The sequence below is a fragment of the Ambystoma mexicanum genome, chromosome 3p (assembly GCF_040938575.1).
Source record: "Ambystoma mexicanum isolate Mex_15411 chromosome 3p, UKY_AmexF1_1, whole genome shotgun sequence".
NCBI classification, from domain to species: domain Eukaryota; kingdom Metazoa; phylum Chordata; class Amphibia; order Caudata; family Ambystomatidae; genus Ambystoma; species Ambystoma mexicanum.
The window spans coordinates 253,275,332-253,296,644 of NC_090925.1; the positions used below are offsets into that span (position 1 = coordinate 253,275,332).

The 21,313-nt window shown below is 47.9% G+C and overlaps 1 protein-coding gene across 2 annotated transcripts in view; it reads left to right on the top strand.

Annotated features, from left to right (window-relative positions):
- ADRM1 (ADRM1 26S proteasome ubiquitin receptor) overlaps positions 1-21,313 on the top strand; it is a 337,972-nt gene that overhangs the window by 163,214 nt on the left and 153,445 nt on the right. For both annotated transcript variants that reach the window (XM_069650735.1, XM_069650736.1), the window contains one exon: positions 20,225-20,311. In XM_069650735.1, the coding sequence (XP_069506836.1) occupies positions 20,225-20,311 (87 nt within the window). The remainder of the gene's footprint in view (positions 1-20,224; positions 20,312-21,313) is intronic.

Consider the following 21,313-nt stretch of genomic DNA (forward strand, 5'->3'; position numbering starts at 1 on the left):
TCTTTGTGGGAACTAGTGTCAAGTTAGCAGCAGATGTGCAGTATATTGCACATCAGGCCACGGACAACTGCCTCGCAACATGATTGAACTGAAGGACAAAATGCACATTTCTGTTGGTAGTTGCCAGGATGGTAATGCTGGGGTTGGGAAGAATCAAATATTTACCCAGGATTACACCTTCGGTTAAGCTGTGAAGCCATGATTTGTATCCAGCAGTTTAGGCTCGTTACCACACATCTTCCAACCTCTACTTCGTACAAATGTTTTGCTTTAGGAATATCGCAATAATATGGTCTTAGAGGCTTTACTAACCTTACAGTTTGTAAAGCCTAATATAAACTTGTTACGCAAATAAAATCATCTTTGTAGCTCTGTCCCAACCTGAATGCAAGACTACACGTCCCAGAAATGCAAATCTGCAAGTTTTCATCTTCCACTAAGATCTCATGGATATAAACTAATCTTTAAAAAAAAGTAGCTTTATTTGAGAGTCACTTGCTTTCTGTGGGTATTCACGACCAAATAGGGCATCCAACTTCAAACATTCTTTAAACTCTTCAGCTCCGGCTCCACTTCATGTCTGAAACTAGACATTTAAGGACTACTGTAAAGAGGCGTTTACTCCTTTCCCCTTTCAAACATTCACTTAGCATGCAAGTGAGAACATCCCCTCACAATCTCAATCACCTCAGCATATGAAAAGCCCAGATGCTGTTAAACAATTAAATGTTTTGCAAAAGTATTTGCCAGTGCAGTCCGTCTTGTCCTAATGGCTCTGTAGCTGAGCAAAGTCAAGTCCACATAAACCAACATTTTGGGGGAGGAACAGGGGCGTTGGGGTTAAATCCCCAATTGCCTAATGGTTGTTGTGCGCCTGCTGTGTGCCTCATCAAACAGTTATCTTGCTTTCAAGAATATAAACTAGCCTGGAGTCTGCCGACTCCATGGGCTGAAATTAAAATATACTGAGTTGTGCTATGAATGGGGACTCCAAGCAGGCAATTAGACCCCTCAGTTCTCCAAGCACAGTGAATGCCAGCAGCGCCGGAGACCAACTGTATTTCTCACCCCACGCCCCTGCCCAACCTGTAAACAATAGGGCAGTCGGCATTCCATGAAGTCGTGACATGATCCTGTTATATATCATACTGTGCACGCTGCTTCCATCTAGCGGGCACAGAGGACAGCACAACAAATTAATTCATTGCAGAACAGTAGCTCGCCAGGGTGGTCGTGTACTTTGAAACTGACACTCGCCACTCATACAAAAAACTCGCCAATGCAAGAGGGCGAGGGAAATTTTCGAAGCCTGAATATACAAGCTATTCTTGACAGTCAACCATAAACTTAGAGGAGTGAGTGGCTTCTTTTTAGTTGGGTGTTTTCGGTCTAGGCGCAGTTGTCGGACCACGCGGTCCACCCATCTCAGGTAATGCTAACCGACACACCTTATTGACTTCTCTTCCACCGTTACACTGCCACTACCTCAGCTCAGCAGTAGTATTGGACTTATATTCTTGCAGTCCCTTTTCAATACTTGTTTTGCCACCATTAACTTGCTGGATTATCGAACTTTCTATCCTTGCCACAGTTTAAACATTCAACTTGTACAGTTCTTCTTTTCCTTATGGCTCTTGCCAATACTTGCTTTCTCTCAGATTCTGCAATTTAAAGTTCCTTATGTTCTTTACCAATTCTTGCTTTCTTTAGTTTACATGATTCACAGTTCCTTTCTATCAGGGAACGATTTTCTCGATATTTTCAATTCAAGTGGCATTCAATCATTGTTACTTTCCCTTGGTTTGTTATTCAAAACTTCTGTTCTCCAGCATGGGGTCTGGCATGGATTCACATGCTCATGAATATTCCCTGTCAGGCCGGGAATTCTTTGTAAAAGAAAAAACAGTTTCACTTAAAAACTGTATTTCTCCTCTAAACCAATCACTGAACTCCCGGTCATACTGCTTCCCAGCCAATGACTGCCCTTTACCTAAGCCCCACCTCTGCAGCCCTCTTCAGATTTTTACTGCACGTTCAAGTGTTGGGAGTCTTCGTGTTTTGCTCTGTGAGCTATTCTGTTTTCGCGCTTTTTTCGATAAAAAGTTCTATTTTTTTCAAACAGAGCCTGTGTGCCCTTTTGCTTCTTCGGCCGACAAGCGGGGATCTATTTGTCATTGAATTACAATGCCCCTCAAGGACATGAATCGCAAAGATTCCAGAAGGCCATCGGGCCTACTCAGCCCTGTGTCGGAAGAGAGGAAAGATGGAAGCTCCATTGTCAAGCTCTGCTCCAGCTGCGGTATGTGTTTGTAGAGGACAAACCCTCCAGTGCCTCTACTGTCTCCATCCGGATCGCAAGGAAGCCGATTGTGAAATCTGCCTCGGGTTCTCCAAGCGAACCGTGAAGTATAGTCACAGTAGGCTGGCGGCATTACTCGGCACCAAGGCCTCTGACCCGTGCAGCAAGCAGGGGCATGCGTCAAGCAGGACCGGCCGGTCCGTGAAGCGGACTTCTAAGTCTGTTGAGGGCGCTCTATCCGTGGGGGCCCAAGACGAGGCCAAGCACTGCAGGTCTGTTTCTGTCGGTCGCCGCACAAGCTGGCCCGCGATGGGCAGGGCGCACTCATCTTCACCATCTGCCTCCATCTCCAGCCATCGCTCCATCTCCTCCTCGAAGAGGGAATCGGCTAACCCAGCAAAGCTGTGGGAGAAGCCTGAGCAGAAGAAGACGCAGGGAAAGGCTACCAACCTGCCCAAGAAGGCCCAGGATAAGTCGATGATCGAGTTGGTGGCAGCTGCCCTCTCGAAGGCTAAGGGGGCTGACCCACTCCAGGTAGCCCCGGCAGTACCCAGAGTATCCTTGCCCCTGAGGCAAGAGGCGTCAGCCAAGCCAGTGGAGAGGACATCGGAGAAGAGGATGCCATCCCTAAACCTAAAACCGACCCCTCAGGATGCACAATGTGGGTGGGTGGGATGGGAGCTCAACCGTACTCCAGGGCATGGATATTTCTTTCTCAGACAAGGAGGACTAGGTGTCTGTACACACAATCCAGGAGGATGTGGGGGACGACAACAGGGGAAATGCGAGGGGGGCGGAAATGCTGACAGCACGCGGCCCAGTAGGCCTACTGCCCGACCCCTCTGAGAGATGTATCGCTTGACATCCTTTCGACCCTACACACCCTTGTGTCGGCGATTCAGAAAAGGATGCCGATGACACCGGTGGCCCCGGACCAGCCTCCGGCGAAAAAGAGGAAGCAGCGGCCTTTGCCGCTGCATCAACCTCCACGCATCCCCCAAACACCCTCCAGGGACCAAAAGGAAGAGTTTTGCTACATGGTGCTGTGCGCAGAAGATCAATCTACTGAGGGTCACGGCCCTGCAGATTCTTCTGTACTTGTTGTCCTTGGCTGCCAGAGGAGGGGCTTTGGGAGAGGGCAGTCATTGTCTGGGGCAGTATGACCCGGAGTTCAGTGATTGGTTTAGAGGAGAAATACAGTTTGAAAGTGAAACTGGTTTTTCTTTTACTGAGATTCCCGGCCTGACAGGGAATATTCATGAGCGCGTGAATCCATCCTGGAGAACAATAGTTACAGGTAAGTTTTAAAGTTTACTGCTTTTCTGGCCTTTCCTTGGCCTCTTCAATTTCAGTACAGTTCGGTATTCCCAGACCGCTTCATTCATTAATTTCAACCTTCACGTTATCGTAGTTATCATCTGTACTTTACATTTGGACTGGCAATCCCATTGCCTCGGCTGTCCTTCCATCACTCGTGAGTGCTCTGACCTGCATTCATCACCTGGCTCGGCCCACAGTGTCCCTGAGTCATTCAGCCTACTTGACTCACCGTGTAGGCTGTCTACGTGTGCACTCCTCCTCTTCTGTTGGCTTTTCGTGGCTGTAACTTCTCCTGGCTAGGCACACCTCTCTTCCAGGGTCTCCGATACCTTGGGTTCCCCGAGAGGCAGTTCTCTTGACTCCAGGAGGTTGGCAGAACAACCCTGCCACTGGAGACCTTTCCGAAGATGCCCACAACAATCTGCTTCTGCTGTAACGACTCTGCAGCACCTTCGCGCTTCCGACAGGTGTCTCCCTGCCTTCTCTTCCAGCTTCTCCATCTGCAAGCATTCCACAGGCGATCTCATTAGCCTCACCTGAGCGGGCCTTTTATAACGCCCCATTGGCTTTAGATGCAGGCCATAGTCTTCATTTGCACAAAGGTCTTGGTACTCTGCATCCCTCTTCCTCGTCCCAGTACCAGATTGGTGTTTGTGTATGTCAGAGTTATAAAGGATTGTTGTTTGTTTATTTGTGGTCGCTTCCTCATCTCCGTACCATAGGGGTATGTATTGGGAGATAGTTTTCTCACAAAATAAGGAAGGGATTGGTGTAATACCCCATAAAAGCTTGGGGCAACATTTGATTCCTTGTGAAAGGGAAATCGGGGATACTGTCTCTCACCGGAGGGTGCCTCGATGCAATATCCTATTAAAGTTCTCATTCGGTTCCTTCGTCCAGTGGTCGACTCTGCCTTCCAAGCCAAAAGCCTCGCCTTTTTATTCAGTTCTCTCCCATTCATTGTAGCCTAGCTGTCTGCCACCCTGCAGGGTGGCTGTCCTTGCTGGACAGTCAGCCGACCAATCGGTACAGAGTGCATTTGGGTCGCCTAGAAGACTAAGCACAGGGAGTTTCGGCACCTCACTCACTTCCTGCCCACCCCAGATACCCTAGAGCCAGAGGCGGCTTCACTCGTGAATCCCGCTAAAGGCAAAGTGAACAATGGGACCAAACATGGTTTGGCGCGCAGAGTAAATCTCAAGAATGACCTTTCCACAAATAAATGGCGGAAAAAAGACCAGGACCATTTTGACTTTGCGCACGCACCCATGCTTTGCGCCTACGATTATTTCCAAGTTCCATGTGACCAATCCATTTAACTTCCAACTTTCTTTCAAAATCCTAACTTGGCTGAAAGAAGCCTCCATAAACTAGATGTTAGGAGAGCAGTGGTGTTTGCTTTGATAAAACAAAACCACTAAAAGACAGACCAAATCTTTCTCTGTTGCCGCTGGTACAGAAGGGGACCCTGTCTAAGTTAGTAATATCTAGATGGATTGTTAAATGCATCCAGATGTGTTTCTCTAGCTAAATGAGATTTACCCTTTACGCCTAGAGCACATTCTACTCTAGGCTACTATAACATTAATTGCAAATGTTCCTCTTTATTCTATTTGCAAAGCAGCTACCTGGAGTTCTGTTCACACCTTCATTCACAATTGCTGCTTAGATACACATCGTTAGAGGGATTCTCAGGCGGTGTTAAGACATCTCTTTGCCTCTGTTCCTTCACACCTCCCACCACCATCTCTTGGTACTGTTTGCTAGTCTATGGACAGCATGCGATTCTAAGCAAATTCACAAAAATCAGAAGACATACATTACTCACCATAATTGTATTTCTGGTACTTGTATCTGCTTAGATTCACGTATGCTGACCCTTCACCCCCTCTTGGCGTTGAAGAACATAAACATCTTACACCTTCTCTTCTTCTGTGCCCAATCGCACATTCTCTTCTGGCTCCCTCATTACAGAACATAAACAACCGGGCTTACCGCGATGAATGAGGGATTTGGGGTACGCTACACGTCACTATAGTGATAGCGTTACAGATGCACAGGTGGACGTCTCTTTTTTGATCTTCGAAAAAAAGATGCAATACTCTGCGATCATCACTAGATGTCAGACTATATGCACAGCATGTGGATCCTGGCAGATACAAGCACCAGAATAAGATTACAGTGAGTAATGTATGTGTTAGGGTTTGTCCTCTTCCTGTATATGTGAGGTGCTAGGACTGATGTAATCTTCAGAATGTAGGTTGTGAGTGTGGAGTGTGAGGTTGGAATGTTTGGAGTTGAATTGGTTCTGACCCAGGCAGTTATAAGATGTGAGCCTGGGTGGTGGGAGCCATTGGGCTCTTGTCCCTTGTTTCTCTTGATCCCTCTATTACCTGATGACATCTGATCTGTAATTTAAGAAGATATTAAAGCAACCATTAGGAGTACCTATCCAGAGTATCCAGTGTCTCCTTGATGAGTGAACCCTATGACCAAGGAGCGGTCATAACAAAACGTTAAGTAAATATGTTCTATGTAAAGCGTTTTGGATAAAAGCGCTATATAAATAACAAGTTATTATTGCTACTAACGCAGTAAACTGGCTTGCTGCACCGCTAAAGCAAACACAGAATTGCAGCTGCCAACAGCCTACTCCCTAAAACTAAATTGTCAAAATATAGCTTGCATGAAAAGAAAAGGGAAATCATGTTTGCCTGCTGCACTCTGTAGTATCCTTGTCATTAGGGGAGGGGAGAGGCTGTTGTCTCCCTGAACTGGTGGCATTCGGGGCTCACCAATGACTCCAAATCAGCTGAGTGAAGATAATGAGTGGGTTAACAAGACATAACTCACCAAAAAGCCTACTAGGTTCCAAAGCACTCAGTAGGTATGCTGAGGCGCCCATTGGAGCACATGGGGGGGGGGGGGGGAGTTGCAAGTAGTAGTCTTTCCAACATAACCATACCACAATCATCCCATGGACTGCCCTAATATCTCTGGATGGTGCCCAACACATATATGCTCCCTACATGTGTGCCACGCAATCTTCTCACAGACTAACCAAATCTCCTCTAAAAGGTCCTCCCTCCTTTCATGCACACATTGTAATGTCATGCTTTTCAGTAACCACAGTGTTACTGAGCTATGATAAGCACCACCCACACCCCCACATAACCACCAGCGGCTAACACGAGCACTGTAATTTTTTTTCAGATATTGAGCTCTTCCCTGCGTTTAAGCTAATACTGTAGTACCCCCGCCAAACCCATAAACCACACAGTACTAGGGATTCTGGTGCATACAGCCTGTACCCATTAACACCGCAGGTTTTGTATCGGCCTCTGCCTAGATCATACGAATGCACCAAACTGCTCTGTTCTCACAGGCCCACATGGAAAAGGGTCGCCAACATGGCAGAAGCGAGCAATACAAGACTACTTTACACATTATCATGAAACTGTGGTCATTGAAAACAAGTGGTCGCCAAGTGGTGCTGTTTGGCTGTTCCCCCTGTTCCTCTGTCAGGCAGTATCATAACGGCAGTCGGCGAGAGGAAAGCAGAGAGAAGTGAAACACCTACGAGGATTGTTGGATTGGAGGACTGGTAGTAAATATGTTTATCTTCACACCCTGGACTCTTTACTGAACTTTGATGAAAATGCTACTTGCAGCTGAACTCACTTTCCAACTAGCGGAGCTCCTAATATTGTCCTTTCTCTTTCTTGTTGCAGAAGGATTTTTTTTTTGTTCTGGTCTCCGCCCCCCGCCCTTACGCACTAAATCCACAGCGGGGTCGCACACCCGCACCTAAGTGGTCAAGTGGTGCTGTTTGGCTGTGCGGCGGGTGAGTCAAACCCGCGGATTCATCTTTGTGAGCCGAGTATTGTGTTTTGGACTCTCTTTAGCAGGGCCCACTGCGCTGGTACTGACAAGGCGGTGAGCGCGGAGTTGCATATTGTCTGTGCGTCATGGAAGCATAGTGTGTCTCCCTATTGCTTGCCGCCACACCAGGTATAGAAATATAGATAATGGTATTTAGGGCATTTTTGTGTAGTTCGGTTTATTTATTGGTACTATCTTTTGGCCTGGGGGGTTGGTTTCTCTATGGTGTTTTTTGAAGTGTTTGTGGAATCTCTAGCTTCCTGCACCTTAGCTCTTTTTTACTAGCTACAGGACAGCATATGTATCGCAACATCCAGGTCTGTTCAGGGTTCTGTGAGGGGGAGGGGGAGGGAGTGCTTCTTTTTCACTGACCCATACAGCAGGGGAGTGTGGCGGGTCATATTGGATTTCTGTCTTTGTATGGGGGAGTTGAATCACCTTTGATCCGTAGTGTAGGTCCGGAGCCGATTAAACATAATTGGCTGCCTTAATAGGTTAGCTTTTTCGAAATAACATCAGTTGTGGCCATGTCTCGCTGCCGGAATAGCATTGCATATGTGTATTCACGGGCAAATTCAGCAGGCCCAGCTACCAGGAGCTCAACAGTTCTGGGTACAAGATTATACGATGATGTACTGTCCGCCCTTTTGATTTTTACACCTGTAAAAAACACGCTAAGGATGGCAATTAACATGCCCTTGCCTCCTTCGCCGCCTGAGCCTAGCGACTCCCTCCTGTTAGACGCAGAGGCAATGGCCCATTCTTCTATGTTATCATTGAGTGGCAAAGTGCAGATCCCACAGGAGGAAACCTCTAGTTCTTGTACACTTGAAAGTTTATCTAAGAAGGCCAGTCCCGTTTTACCGGAGAGGTCCTTTTAGATACTCCCCCAGATTTCTTCACTGCAGATGCTGATTTGCAAGATCTTTCCCAACATCTGCAAGATTTACCGGGCCTTCCGTCCACCCAGCATCCGGGACAGAATTCTGAAATCGGAGGCCTACTGTCCTCAATACTGCAAGAGTTAAAAATTCACTCCACAGGATTTATGGAAATTAGAATCCTTATGGAGAGACAGCTCACCCAGGCTAGAACTTGTATTGATGTAATGGAGCTCTTGCCCACAAGATTAGTGACTAGAATGCTCGATTTGGGAATTCATAGCCCAAAGGAAGGGGATGGAAAACCGGTTCATAAAGATCCCGTCTTGAACCCTGAGATCATTCCAATTACAAAACCAAGTGTCCCAGTTGTACTGGCTCCAAAGAAAAACTTGCCAGCCAAAAAGGGAGTGCAAGACTATAAAAATAAAAATCAGAAAAATAAGAAGGGTGGGTCCCTAACGTTTTTTAAACAAAGGAACCAACTTTCTAAGCATACCTGGAGAAATTTTATCAGAGGAAAAGGATCTTCTCTCTGATGCAGAGGTTGTAATAATTGATCCTTCTATAGTAATAGTGATATCGAGGGGGGCGAGTATAGCCTTCCCGCAAACTCTTTATCGGAAGAAATGACTCATAAAACATCTCATCCCAAAATGATCATTGGCCCTGAAGATCAACAACTAGAAAGGAATAAATCGACTACTGGGCCTAAAGACAACCAACTAGAAAAGAACAAATCCGGCCCGGAAGGCAAATTTAGAGAAAGTTATGGACTGTTTCTGAAGCCTGCTGTATCTAATTTTCGGATAGTATTAAGTGCAGAGAGGCAGTCTTTAAGTGTGCCGAACCTAAATTGGCAGTGTCTGCTAAACCGCATTTTGGGCAATTACTGGCGGAAGACACGCCAAAGACAATTAACTCTTTAGGAGACAGTCATAGAGAGTGAATCACTGATTGGGCTGTAAGATATAAATCTAGTGAGTAATAATGATGTGGCTGGCCCTTATGATCCGCACAGCTGTGGCTGAGGCCCTGAAGGATAGAATTCCCTCCGGAGGACAAAAGCATTGGCCAGCCCTTAAAGCATCTTGACCTTGTTACACCTAAAGAATTACAGGGGAGGGTTGACATAACAGCTGAGCCTAATGTTTCTAACAGTGTCCTGCAACCAACCCCGGTTAGAAGCAATGGACAAAAGCCTGAGTCCTGAGACTACGCATGCTTCTGATAAGCCTACCTTGGAAGAAATAGATAAATCTGAGTTAGCAAATAGACATATCTTTGATAAGCCTTCATTGTCCCGGCAGAGAGTATCTGTGGGAGGTGCTGAAAAAAGGCTTGCCACTAATTATTTAGACACAGATTTAAGCATATTCCATGGAGGAATCCATGTCTAATAGATTTTCCTAGCATCTTACTGTATCCTTTATTCGATTGCGGTATGCAACCAGCAATGAATAGACACAGGTCATTACAACATTTTAATGACATCTCCTCCTTGGCTAATCTGACTTCTGCCGACATTAAGAGTGGATTTTATCCACCCCCAGTGTTTCGACCACGTGAGAATAGTTTTCCATTCTCAATTGGTCTTTCAAAATGTCTTAGCAGAGCTAGATCAGTTTAATAAGAGGTTTTGATATCTTGATTTTTGGAGATGGCCTTCAACAGCAAGAGGGTTATTTTCCTCAAGAATTTAGGGGTGCAGAAAATATGGGTGGACAAAACCAAAAAAAATCATTGAGACTCCAGGACCAGGATTCAAGCTGGAGATTGCTTGGCCTGAGCCTTCGAGACTGCATTTCCCAGTTACAAAATTTAAAACAACATATATAACCCAGGATAGCATAATTTCTATACTCTTCTGGAATTCAAGAGGAAATTTTCACCTGCTTTCTTCCATCAAACTTTGCTTATTATTACGCACTAAAAATATTCTGTGTATTCAGGAAACATGGATGACCTCTCAAGCGCAACTGGATGGATTTGAGTGTCATCACCTTCTGGCTACTAAGGGCTATATAGGCCGCTCTAAGGGAGGTTTACTTTTGGCAGTTAAGCTCGGAGAAGACATTTGCCTGTTGGAAACCTTCATAATCCCTCCACACGTTTTGGGTGCACTGGTAAAGGTGGACAGGTTCTCTTACATATTAATTTGGAATATCTATTGGTCGCCTGGATCGAATTTATGAGGTGATCACAAAAATGGAGGAGATTATGGAGAAGTGTTTTCTTAAATATGCAGGGTTGAAAATATTATTGATGGGGGGGGGGGTGGATCTGAATACTAATATGACCTGCTTAATAGAGAATGAAGGGATTGCTTGCTATACTCCCAGGATTGGTATGGGGGAACGTTCAGGGAACACCGACTCTATCTTCGAGTGCATCATACAAAAAGTGCGATCTAATGGGCTGGAATATGTTGTGTAAAACCTGGGGTCTCAAATCAGTACATGAATTGTTGAATCCAGAGTATCCGTACATCACTTGGGCACTGGGAGAGAGTCTCAGCAATTGATTACATCTTTGTTTCTGTCTATATTTTTGACCTGGCAGAGAGTTTTACAGTGCACCCTACAAAGATGAGTGATCACAGGATGCTTGAGCTGTATTTGAGTATTAAATGCCCTAAGGTGACTTTGGAGCATATGCCTAGTGATCTGGTCCTGAATATGGGAAATAATAGGTTTACTTGGCATCCGGGTAACGTACAATTGTGTAACAATCTTTTCTGTAAAGAGCATGAGGTCTCTACCTTTGAAGAAAAGAAAATCAGGTTCTCCCATGAGCATTTTGGCTTGTATGTTAAAAACTGATTGAAAATTCAGTAAAGACAATTGGGGAAAAAACAGGCCAATAATAAACATCTCCACAAATGACTCCACTGTGAGAGCTAGCAAGGTGCTCTTACGTAGAGCCTTAAGACAACTCAAATTACTGAAAATATCCAAAGCCTCTAGGAATGAGGGGGTTAAATATTTAAATATGTTTCAAGCAGACAATGAGGAAATGTTGTTCTTGCTGAAAACTCACTCAGTAAGACAATTCTGGCTACTCATAAACAGAACATCGAAAACTGAAGGAGAACGGAATCTTAACCCTATTGGAGAACAGATATGGGGGTGACATTACCAACATTTGTAGTCAAGTAGTCAGAATCTGGAGATATCATTCCCAAATGTAGTTACACAGTGGAAATGTAATCCTTTCAATTGAGGCAATCCGGGTGAGAATCATTAAGGCCAGTTTTTCCAGAGTGGCGGGCCGAATGGGCTTTCAAATGCTCTTTTTAAGGGCAATCCTGAACAGTGGTCAAATGCTTTATACCTTTTATTCCAAGATATCAACAGCACCAAGACCATTCCTAGCTCATGGAATATGAGTTATATAATCCCTATTTATAAGAAGGGGGATCGCTCCCTGCCTTCAAATTACCGTCCTATTGCTTTATTGGATGCTGATTCCGAAATACATGCAAGTCTTGTTTTACAACAAATTGAGCAATGGGCTCCCAAAAATCAAATGTTACACCCTGTTAATTTGGCTTTAGAAAGGATGTTGGCACTATGGCAGGCGGGCTTTTGATTTCCCTATTGCAAGAATTGGGATGGAAAAAGGGAGCAACCCTGTGTATTTAGCAAGTATGGATCGCTCCCTTGCTTTTGACTTGGTGAATCGCTCTAGTTTGTGGAAGAAATTGGATTTGATGGGCCTACCCTACGAACTTCTGGATATTCTGATACATTTACATGAAGGCTCAATGATACAAATTAGATTAAATAACAAAGGCCTGTTATCTATACCAATAAAGACCTTTAATGGACTCGGACAAGGTTGTATCTTCGCCCCAACTTTGTATAATTTATATACAGCAGACATTGGTCCATCATTATCGAATGCATCCCTTATTCATCCCAAGTTGGAAGGGAACAAAAATGTGTTTCTGTTCCTATGCGGATTACTTTTTGTTTGGCATGTCTCCGGTAGGGCTCCAGCACCTGTTATCAGCATTTGGCACTTATGTCATGTAATGGTTTAGCAGTAAATCCTGCAAAATCGCACATTTTGTGTTTCAGTGGGAAAAGAAAAGTTTCTATGAAAAGTTTGTTTCTGAATAAGATCAAATTGGGAACAAAAAACTCAATGATTTATTTAGGCTTTTTTGTGAGTGCCCAACTAAATACGGCTCAAGTGCAGAACCATTTCCTGGCGAAAAGTAAAGCATGCGCGACACAAATGCGAATAGTAGATCGTAAATTTGGTGGATTCTCTTATGCTCCTTACCTTAGTTTTTACAAACAGAAAACCATCCCAAAAATTCTCTATGGAAGCGAAATTCCATTTATTATGGGTAAATTGGACATTGATAAATTGGAGGTGCAGATTCTTAGCAATGCAATCATCTGCCTCCTGAAATGTGTTCCTCTAGCCGCTATTCGGTAAGAATTTGGCTTCTCCAGCATGGGGTCTGGCATGGATTCACATGCTCATGAATATTCCCCGTCAGGCTGGGAATCCTCGGTAAAGAAAAAACCAGTATCAGTTTCGTTTCTGATCTGTCTTTCGTAGTAATAACCAATCACTGGTCTCTGCGTCATACTGACCACAGCCAATGACTGCCCTCTACCTAAGCACCGCCTCTGGCAGCCATCTTCAGATTTTTACCGCACGTTCATGTGTTGGGATCCTCGTGCCATTGCTCTCGAGAGTTAGTGCTATTTTTTCACGTTTTTTCTCAAAAACTTCGTTTTTTCGGTCAAAAGAGCCTCAAGCTCCACCGACTCTCCATCCGATCAACGGGGACCCGTTTCGGATTCGTCTGCGCCCCTCAAGGGTGAAGATTTCGTCGAGCTACGCTTTGGAGGACTCCAGAAGTTTCTCAGGCCCGGTCATGGCCCAGGAGAAGGGAAGCTCGACGCCCGGAAAGCTGTTCAGGGTCTGCCCTGGATGCCAGCTGCAGAACGTCTTCAAGGAGGACGAACACTCTTTTTGTCTTTACTGCCTACATAAGGACAAGACGCACGTGGAGAAGGACTGTGCGTTTTGCGGCAACATGTCGGAGCGGACCATGAAGGACCGCCATCAACGTCTCGCCAACTGGCTAGAAGGGAAGAGCCCGTCCGGCGAGAAGAAGAGGAAGAAATCTGAGCGGTCTTCTAAGACCTTTGAGGACGCCCCGGCGACGGGGGTCCAACATAAGGCCAAGCACCGCGAGTCCGCTGGCACCGGGAGCACCGAACGGTCGGGCTCTATGGGCGCCAGGCAGGGCGCACCCTCCCCGGCACCATCAACCACGAGCCAAAGCTCTGGGTCGGGTAAGAGGAAGGCCGAGCACCCGGCGAAGCTCCTGGAGAGGCCCCGGTCGAGCTCGAAGGCGGAGGGGGAGCGAGGCAGTGTCCCCCCCCTCAAGGATAAGGCGGTGAGCGCACCTAAGGTGGTGAAGGCCTTAATCCATCCGGCCAAGCCCTCTATCGAAACTGTCGCGGCGGCCCTGGCTCAGCCTGTGGAGGCTACACCAGTGGTGGCGACCTCGGGGCTCAGAGTCTCCCTGCCACCTCGGAGGGAGTCCTCTTTTGTGCCCATCGATAGGACCCCCGTGAAATCCCCCGTGGGGAAGAAAAAGGGGGGGCAGGGCGTCGTCGTAGATTCGGCCTCAACCTCGGAGGAGGAGCTGGTTGAGGTCTTAAGCCACGGCCTCGGCGTGGAAGAAGACCGGCCCGTCGGGATGGATCCCGACGCAGGTGACGACGACATCGTCGAGGGTACCGACGGGGCCCCTGATCGCCCGTCGGATTCCCATCTGCCAGCGCCGCGAGACAACTCGGCGGCCATTTTGTTGGCTATACAGTCCTTATGCTCAGAGATAAGGACGAGACTACCGTTGCCGACTGAACCTCTCCCGGCGGGGGACCCAGAACCGGGACCTTCTGGTGTTCCCCCTACCAAGAAAAGAAGGATCCACCCTCCACCTCCTTTTCAGCCGTCGCGCCCCTTCCAGCCCTCCTCCCCGTCCACCCGAGGGGATGATACGGGGACTGACACGGCAGCGACGGGTACGGACGACGAGGTATACGACGAGGATGTACCGTCGTCGCCTCCCACCAGGGCTTCTCCGCCCGACGAGATTGGATCGTTCCACTCAATGATCGCCAGGGCATCCGAGCTTTTCCAACTCTGCCCTGAGGAGAAGAAGGAAGGTTTCCTTTATCAGCGGCGCGAGGCCAAGAGGAAGACGGTCCTCGCGGTGCCTCTACTGGACGACATTTGGGATGAGGGCCTCACCCTCCTCAAGAACCCTTCCACGACGCCAGCTAGAAGAGACCGGTACGAGAAAAAGTACCGGGTCCCGGACACGGCCCCCCTGTGCCTCCAGGCGCAGCCTACCCCGGACTCCGTCGTCTCCGCGGCGGCCAGGAAAAAAGCAGGGGGGGGTGCGGCCTCCACATCGACTTCCCCACCGGACGGCGAGGGAAAGAAATTGGACGCTATGGGACGCAGAGTCATCTCGTCTGCAGCGACGACGATTAAAGCTGCCAACGCCTTGGCTATCGTGGCCCGATACGACAGGGAGCTCTGGTACAAACTGGCTCCCCTGCTGGACTTCTTGCCGGACGACAAGAGGGCAGAGGCCCTGGAGATCCTGCAGGAAGGTGAGGTGGCTTCGGACCACGCCATTACCGTTGCGACGGACATCGCCGACACTGGGTTCCGCCAGTTGGGCAACGGCGTTTGCCTTAGGCGGCGTGGATGGCTCAAGGCTACAGACTTCCGTCAAGACGTTCAGACCAGAGTCCTGGACATGCCCTTCGATGGGAACAACCTGTTTGGGGAAACAGTGGACGATTCCCTTCAGGCCATTAAAGCGGACACCGAGACGGCCCGGGCCCTTGGAGTTCTGCAACAACGCCGGACGCCCTTTCGGAGCAGCGGAGGCAAGGGCGCCTCCAAAGGTTCCGACGGCGGTTTCTCCTCCTACCGTCAAGCGGCCCGCTCGTCGTCTCAGGAGGCCTACAGAGGACGAGGCAAGTCTGGCGGACCCCGCCGTCATCGCCAAGGACAAGGCGGTAAAGCCTCGTCGAAGCAGGATTGAACCGGCCGGGGGGTCGGGCCCCCACCGAAGCACCCCGGTGGGAGGCCGGCTGGCGAGCTTCGTCAGCGTGTGGGAGTCCATCTCCACCGACCGTTGGGTGCTGGACGCCTTGGCCCGGGGCCACGCGCTCGAGTTTCAAAGAAAGTGTCCGCGCGTCCCCCCCGTGGCCAGGAAAGAACTTCATGTCCCTCAACTTCTCCTGGAGGTGAAGGCGATGCTCAAGAAGGGCGCCATCGAACTCGTCCCAAAGAGGCTTCGGGGCTCCGGAGTCTACTCGAGTTACTTCCTCGTGAAGAAGAAGACGGGGGGATGGCGCCCCATCCTGGACCTGCGACGTCTGAACAAGTTCATCAAGGCGCAAAAGTTCCGGATGGTCACCCTCCAGCACGTCCTGGGTCAGCTGGAGGAAGGAGACTTCCTGTCGTCGTTGGATTTGGAGGATGCCTACTTCCATATTCCCATCCTGAAGGGGCACCGAAAATTCCTCAGGTTTGTGGTCCAAGGGCGTCATTACCAGTTCAAAGCCCTCCCCTTCGGACTACGGTCGGCACCCAGGGTGTTCACCAAGTGCCTCGCACCGGTGGCGGCTCAGCTGCGCCGCAAAGGGATCCACGTGTTCCCCTACCTGGACGACTGGCTCATCCGAGCCAAGACAAGGGAGCTCGCCGTGGTTCACACGGCAAGGACCGTCCAACTTCTCACGGACCTGGGATTCTCTGTGAACTACGCCAAATCCCACCTAGTACCCGCGCAAGACACTCTGTTTCTGGGAGCGAGGCTCAACACAGTGTCCCTTCTGGCCTCCCCGTCGGAGGAGAGGACCAGGACCATCCTGGGCAAGGTGCAGCGGATGTTGGTGGCCGACGCGGCCAAGGTGAGGTCCATCAAGTCACTCCTCGGAATGATGTCTTCCTGCATCTACCTCTTTCCCATGTGCAGGCTCCGGATGCGCCCGTTGCAGGAGTTCCTGGATGCGCGCTGGATCCAAACGACGGGCAGCTTCGAGGAAAGGATCACACTCGACGAGAGTTTCCGATGAGCGATCCGGTGGTGGGGCACCCGCGCGCATCTGACGGCGGGCATGGACTTCCAGACCCCAGCCCACCAGGAGACAGTGACCACGGATGCCTCCCTGGAAGGGTGGGGAGTGCACACCGAAAATCTGCACGCAAGAGGCCTTTGGCTCCCGACGGAGAAATCCTTGCATATCAACGTCCTGGAGCTCCGTGCAGTGTTTTGGGCCCTCAGGTCCTTCCTTCCGTCCCTCAAGGGCAAGGTGGTGAGGATCTTCACCGACAACACCACCACCATGTTTTACATCATGAAACAGGGCGGAACCAGGTCCCCAGCACTGTCCAAGGAGGCGCAGGACCTGTGGCATTGGGCAGTCGCCCAAGGGATGTTTCTGGTGCCGTTTCATCTGGCAGGGATAAAAAACACCATCGCCGACTCACTCAGCAGGGAGCTGCGCTCGTGCCACGAGTGGGAACTACGGCAGGATCTAGTGGATCGCCTCTTCCGACGGTGGGGCACACCCCAGATCGACCTGTTCGCGACGGCGACGAACTCCAAGTGCCAGAGGTTCGCCAGCAGGTTTCCCCAGGCGAGGAGCATGGGCGATGCTTTCTCGTTCCCCTGGGAGGGCCTGTTCCTCTACGCGTTCCCTCCTTTGCCACTGCTAATCCGGCTCGTCAACCAGCTCAAGAGGTCACGGTGCAGGATGATCCTCGTCGCACCTGCGTGGCCGAGGCAGATATGGTTCCCGGACCTTCTGGACTTGTCAGCGTCCCCGCCAATCAAGCTGCCGGTGGACGCGGATCTGCTCTCCAGGGAAGGAGGCGCCATCCTCCACCACGACCCGAAATCGCTGAACTTGCAGGCCTGGCTCCTGCAGCGCTAGAGTTTGGAGGATACGACATACCGGCCGACTGCAGAGAGGTTCTTGCAAAGGCCAGGGCGTCCTCGACTCTTAAATGCTGCGGACACAAATGGAAGAGGTTCTCTGTCTGGTGCCACGCACAGAAGATTAACCCTCTACGGATTACGGCTCCCCAAGTACTGCCGTACCTGCTGACGCTGGCCAAAGCTGGACTGGCACACGCTTCAATCAAGATTCATCTTGCTGCGATCTCCCGATACAGCAGAACCACGGGGCGGACGTCCTTGTGGTCTCATCGTCTGGTGAAAGAGTTCATGAAGGGACTGTTCAGATCGTTCCCTCCGGTGAAGGCTCCGGCCCCGGCGTGGGAGCTCAACGTGGTGCTGACCAAGCTCATGGGACCTCCGTTCGAGCCTCTGCACTCGGCCCCGTTGAAGTTTCTGTCGTGGAAAACAGCGTTTCTTGTGGCCATCACCTCCGCACGACGGGTGGGAGAGATCCAGGCCCTTTCCTGCAAGGCCCCGTACTTGACTTTTCACGACACGAGGGTAGTGCTTAGGACGCACCCCTCCTTCATGCCCAAGGTACCGTCGGACTTCCACCTCAACGAATCCTTGGTGTTGCCTGTATTCTTCCCGTCGCCTTCGTCGCCGGCTGAGAGAACTTTGCACTCGCTGGATGTGGCTAGAGCGCTGAAGTTCTACGTGGACCGCACAAAGTGTTTTCGGAAGACGTCACAACTCTTTGTGAACTTTGGACCTGTCAATCAGGGGAAGGCTCTCTCGAAGGCTTCCATTTCCAGATGGCTCTCCGGCTGTATCATGTACTGTCATCGGTTGGCAAACCGACCGCTGCCTGGCCGTCCGAGAGCCCATTCCACCAGAGCGATCGCAGCTACCACGGCGTTCCTTTCTGGTGTGCCCCTGCTGGACATATGCAGGGCTGCTACGTGGAGGTCGACGCACACCTTCACGAAGTTCTACTGCGTCGATCGGGATTCCAGGGAGGAGTCCAGGGTCAGCCAAGCAGTGCTGCGCAACCTGTTCGCCTGAGGTGAGCCTGGTGAGGAGGTAAGATGCTTAATGTTGAGTTTGATGCAATGCTTAATGTTGAGCCTTTGCCACCTCCCGTGGTTGTGCATGTGTGTACTGCTATGTATTCTTTATTCATGAGCATGTGAATCCATGCCAGACCCCATGCTGGAGAAGGAACAAGTTACTTACCTGTAACTGTTGTTCTCCAGCATGGGTCTGGCATGGATTCACATGCGAACCCTCCCGCCTACCCCTCTGCGGCTCTTCACTTGGTCATACTGCCACTTCACGTGCTTCCAAATCTGAAGATGGCTGCCAGAGGCGGTGCTTAGGTAGAGGGCAATCATTGGCTGTGGTCAGTATGACGCAGAGACCAGTGATTGGTTATTACTACGAAAGACAGATCAGAAACGAAACTGATACTGGTTTTTTCTTTACCGAGGATTCCCAGCCTGACGACGGGGAATATTCATGAGCATGTGAATCCATGCCAGACCCATGCTGGAGAACAACAGTTACAGGTAAGTAACTTGTTCCTTACAGTCATTGAAGAGTATAGTGGAGTGGAAATGTGTAATGTTGTTTCGCGATTTTTATAATGAATTGGCCAATTTGTTGAAAAGAGGTACTCCCAAATCGACTTTATTGATGAATTTATTGGAAATTTGTAAGAATTTGCTGAGGTCTGTAGGAGCATCTTTAACTACACTCATTTTTAATGTTAAAGTGAAACAGTCATTGCAAAATAATGATTGGTCTACTGCACCTCAGAAACTGTTCCAATATAGATTGTATCATCACATGGTGTCATTTTATAAATATATGGGCACCACGGAACCCGATCTATGTTTTACCTAACAGAGGGTGGAGAAATCTATATATGAGATTCAGATTCAATGTTTTACTTACCGGGGAAATATTGACAGTAAGATCAACATAGCCGGCACGAAGTATATTGTGTAGGTTTTGTAAGGCTCCGGAAGCAAAAGAAACACTGAGACATTTGCTTTTACAGTGTTTGGCCCTGAGAACAAAGAGACTCCATTACTTCTCTTGCTTTGTCCCTAATGTAGCAAAGGTGGATTTGGATCAGGTGTGGAAATGCATGTTATTTGATAAAAAGACCTCCTTGCAATTAACGATTGTAAGATTTCTTAAGTTAGAGTGTGGTCTCTCTTAGTTTCTGCTATATTGGCAATCGTTAGTAAAATGGAAATCTCCCCAGTTTCATGTCTTTTGTTACAAATAGGCTGAAGTATCTTTATGAAATGAAGTATTAGGCCGACATTCATTCTATATTGCACTTTGCTGGATTTTAGCTTGTTCTTAGAGTAATGTTTTAAGGAAATGTTGGTGGATTTTAGCCATGATTTTGTATTAATTTTTCTTTTTTTTATTTTTTCTGCACTCCTTAATTCTGTGAAAATTGTTTTTACACAATTTTAGATGCGAAATTCTGTATGGTCTTACTGTATTAACTTAATAAATTGTCTATGATTTTTTGTAATTTTTTACAATTTTGTAAAGGTTTTTTTAAACCATATACATATAAATAAAAGAGAGACATTATCATGAAACTACAAATGTGTTGTCTTTTGGGAATGCCTGTAATGCTGCATGGTGATTAAACCCTATCCAGCTTCTCCGTTTACACACACCATACCCTAGCACTCCTAAAAATTAATCTGCAAAGCTTGTGGTTTGCGAATACCCAAAACCTTGATTATTCTGCACGTTGTCGGTCTGCAGCTGTACATAATTGTCCCTACTATGTTGTTTCAGATTGATTACGAAGTAGAACCTTCTTATACGTTATTTGTTTTTCTCTTTCAGGTGAAGGTGGTTTACAAAGCCTTCTTGGGAATATGAGTCATAATCAGCTCATGCAACTGATAGGGCCAACAGGCTTGGGAGGATTAGGTAATGGTTTACTTTTCTTAAATCGACATTAAGAATTGCGTTATTTGAGAATGTGTAATCAAGGAATCTGCAACCTTTTGGCTTTTCAGATGTTTCCGCCTAGAACTCATCAACCCAGAGCCAACATAGTGAATGGTGAGGGGTCATGGGTGTTGTATTTCAAAAAGATATTTCAAAAGGGGAGAGTTGTGGGTTGCAGACCCTGATATAATCTAATAGGCTTTATTGAAACGCTCTACATACACGTATGCTGCACATGTCTTCAGAATTAATACATGTTTTGTGAATTATCTTGTTTTTAGAGATGTGGGTTCATGAATTGATTTAGGAGCGGTTGGTACTGCGGTTCTGATTCCATTAACTACCCATCACTTTTTTCCAACCATCAACAAACCTTGTATTAAATGTTTGTGACTGCATTTCCTGAATGATAATTGCGTGTTTAAAGGGCTAGTGTGTGTGACAATACAGAGCATCGATTTTCTTTTTTCTGCTCGTATATTAAATGCATTTGTTAATGGTGTATATATGCTGGTTTCAAACGTAGAATACAGAAGACACAAATATATTGTTGAAGTTGTTAATAAATAGCATTTAACATGATGACTTAGCATTAAGTAAAATCAATGCATTTGGGACTGTTGGTGAGTAAGGTGGGGCTTTAGATTTTAATGAAAAGTTGGCTGTTAGGTAGTGAAGGTGCGAGGGACCTCCAGTGTTAGATAGCTGGGAATCCATACTTGTTCGAGAATGATCAAAGAATGACATGAAGTTTCTCACAAGAGCAAGTGGAAGCTATAGATGCAAGGGAGTTAAACGGTGGTGAGAGACACCGATGTGGCAAAGCACTCTGCCTAAAAAAAAAAGCCTTCAGTGCAAACAAAATCCCAAATGCAAGTGGAGTTGGTGGTATTGTAAGGGAACATAAGGATAGCTGAATATGTACTTGGCAGTGATGATTACTTTCTTTCAAATCCATGTTTGTGAATGCAACCCATGCCA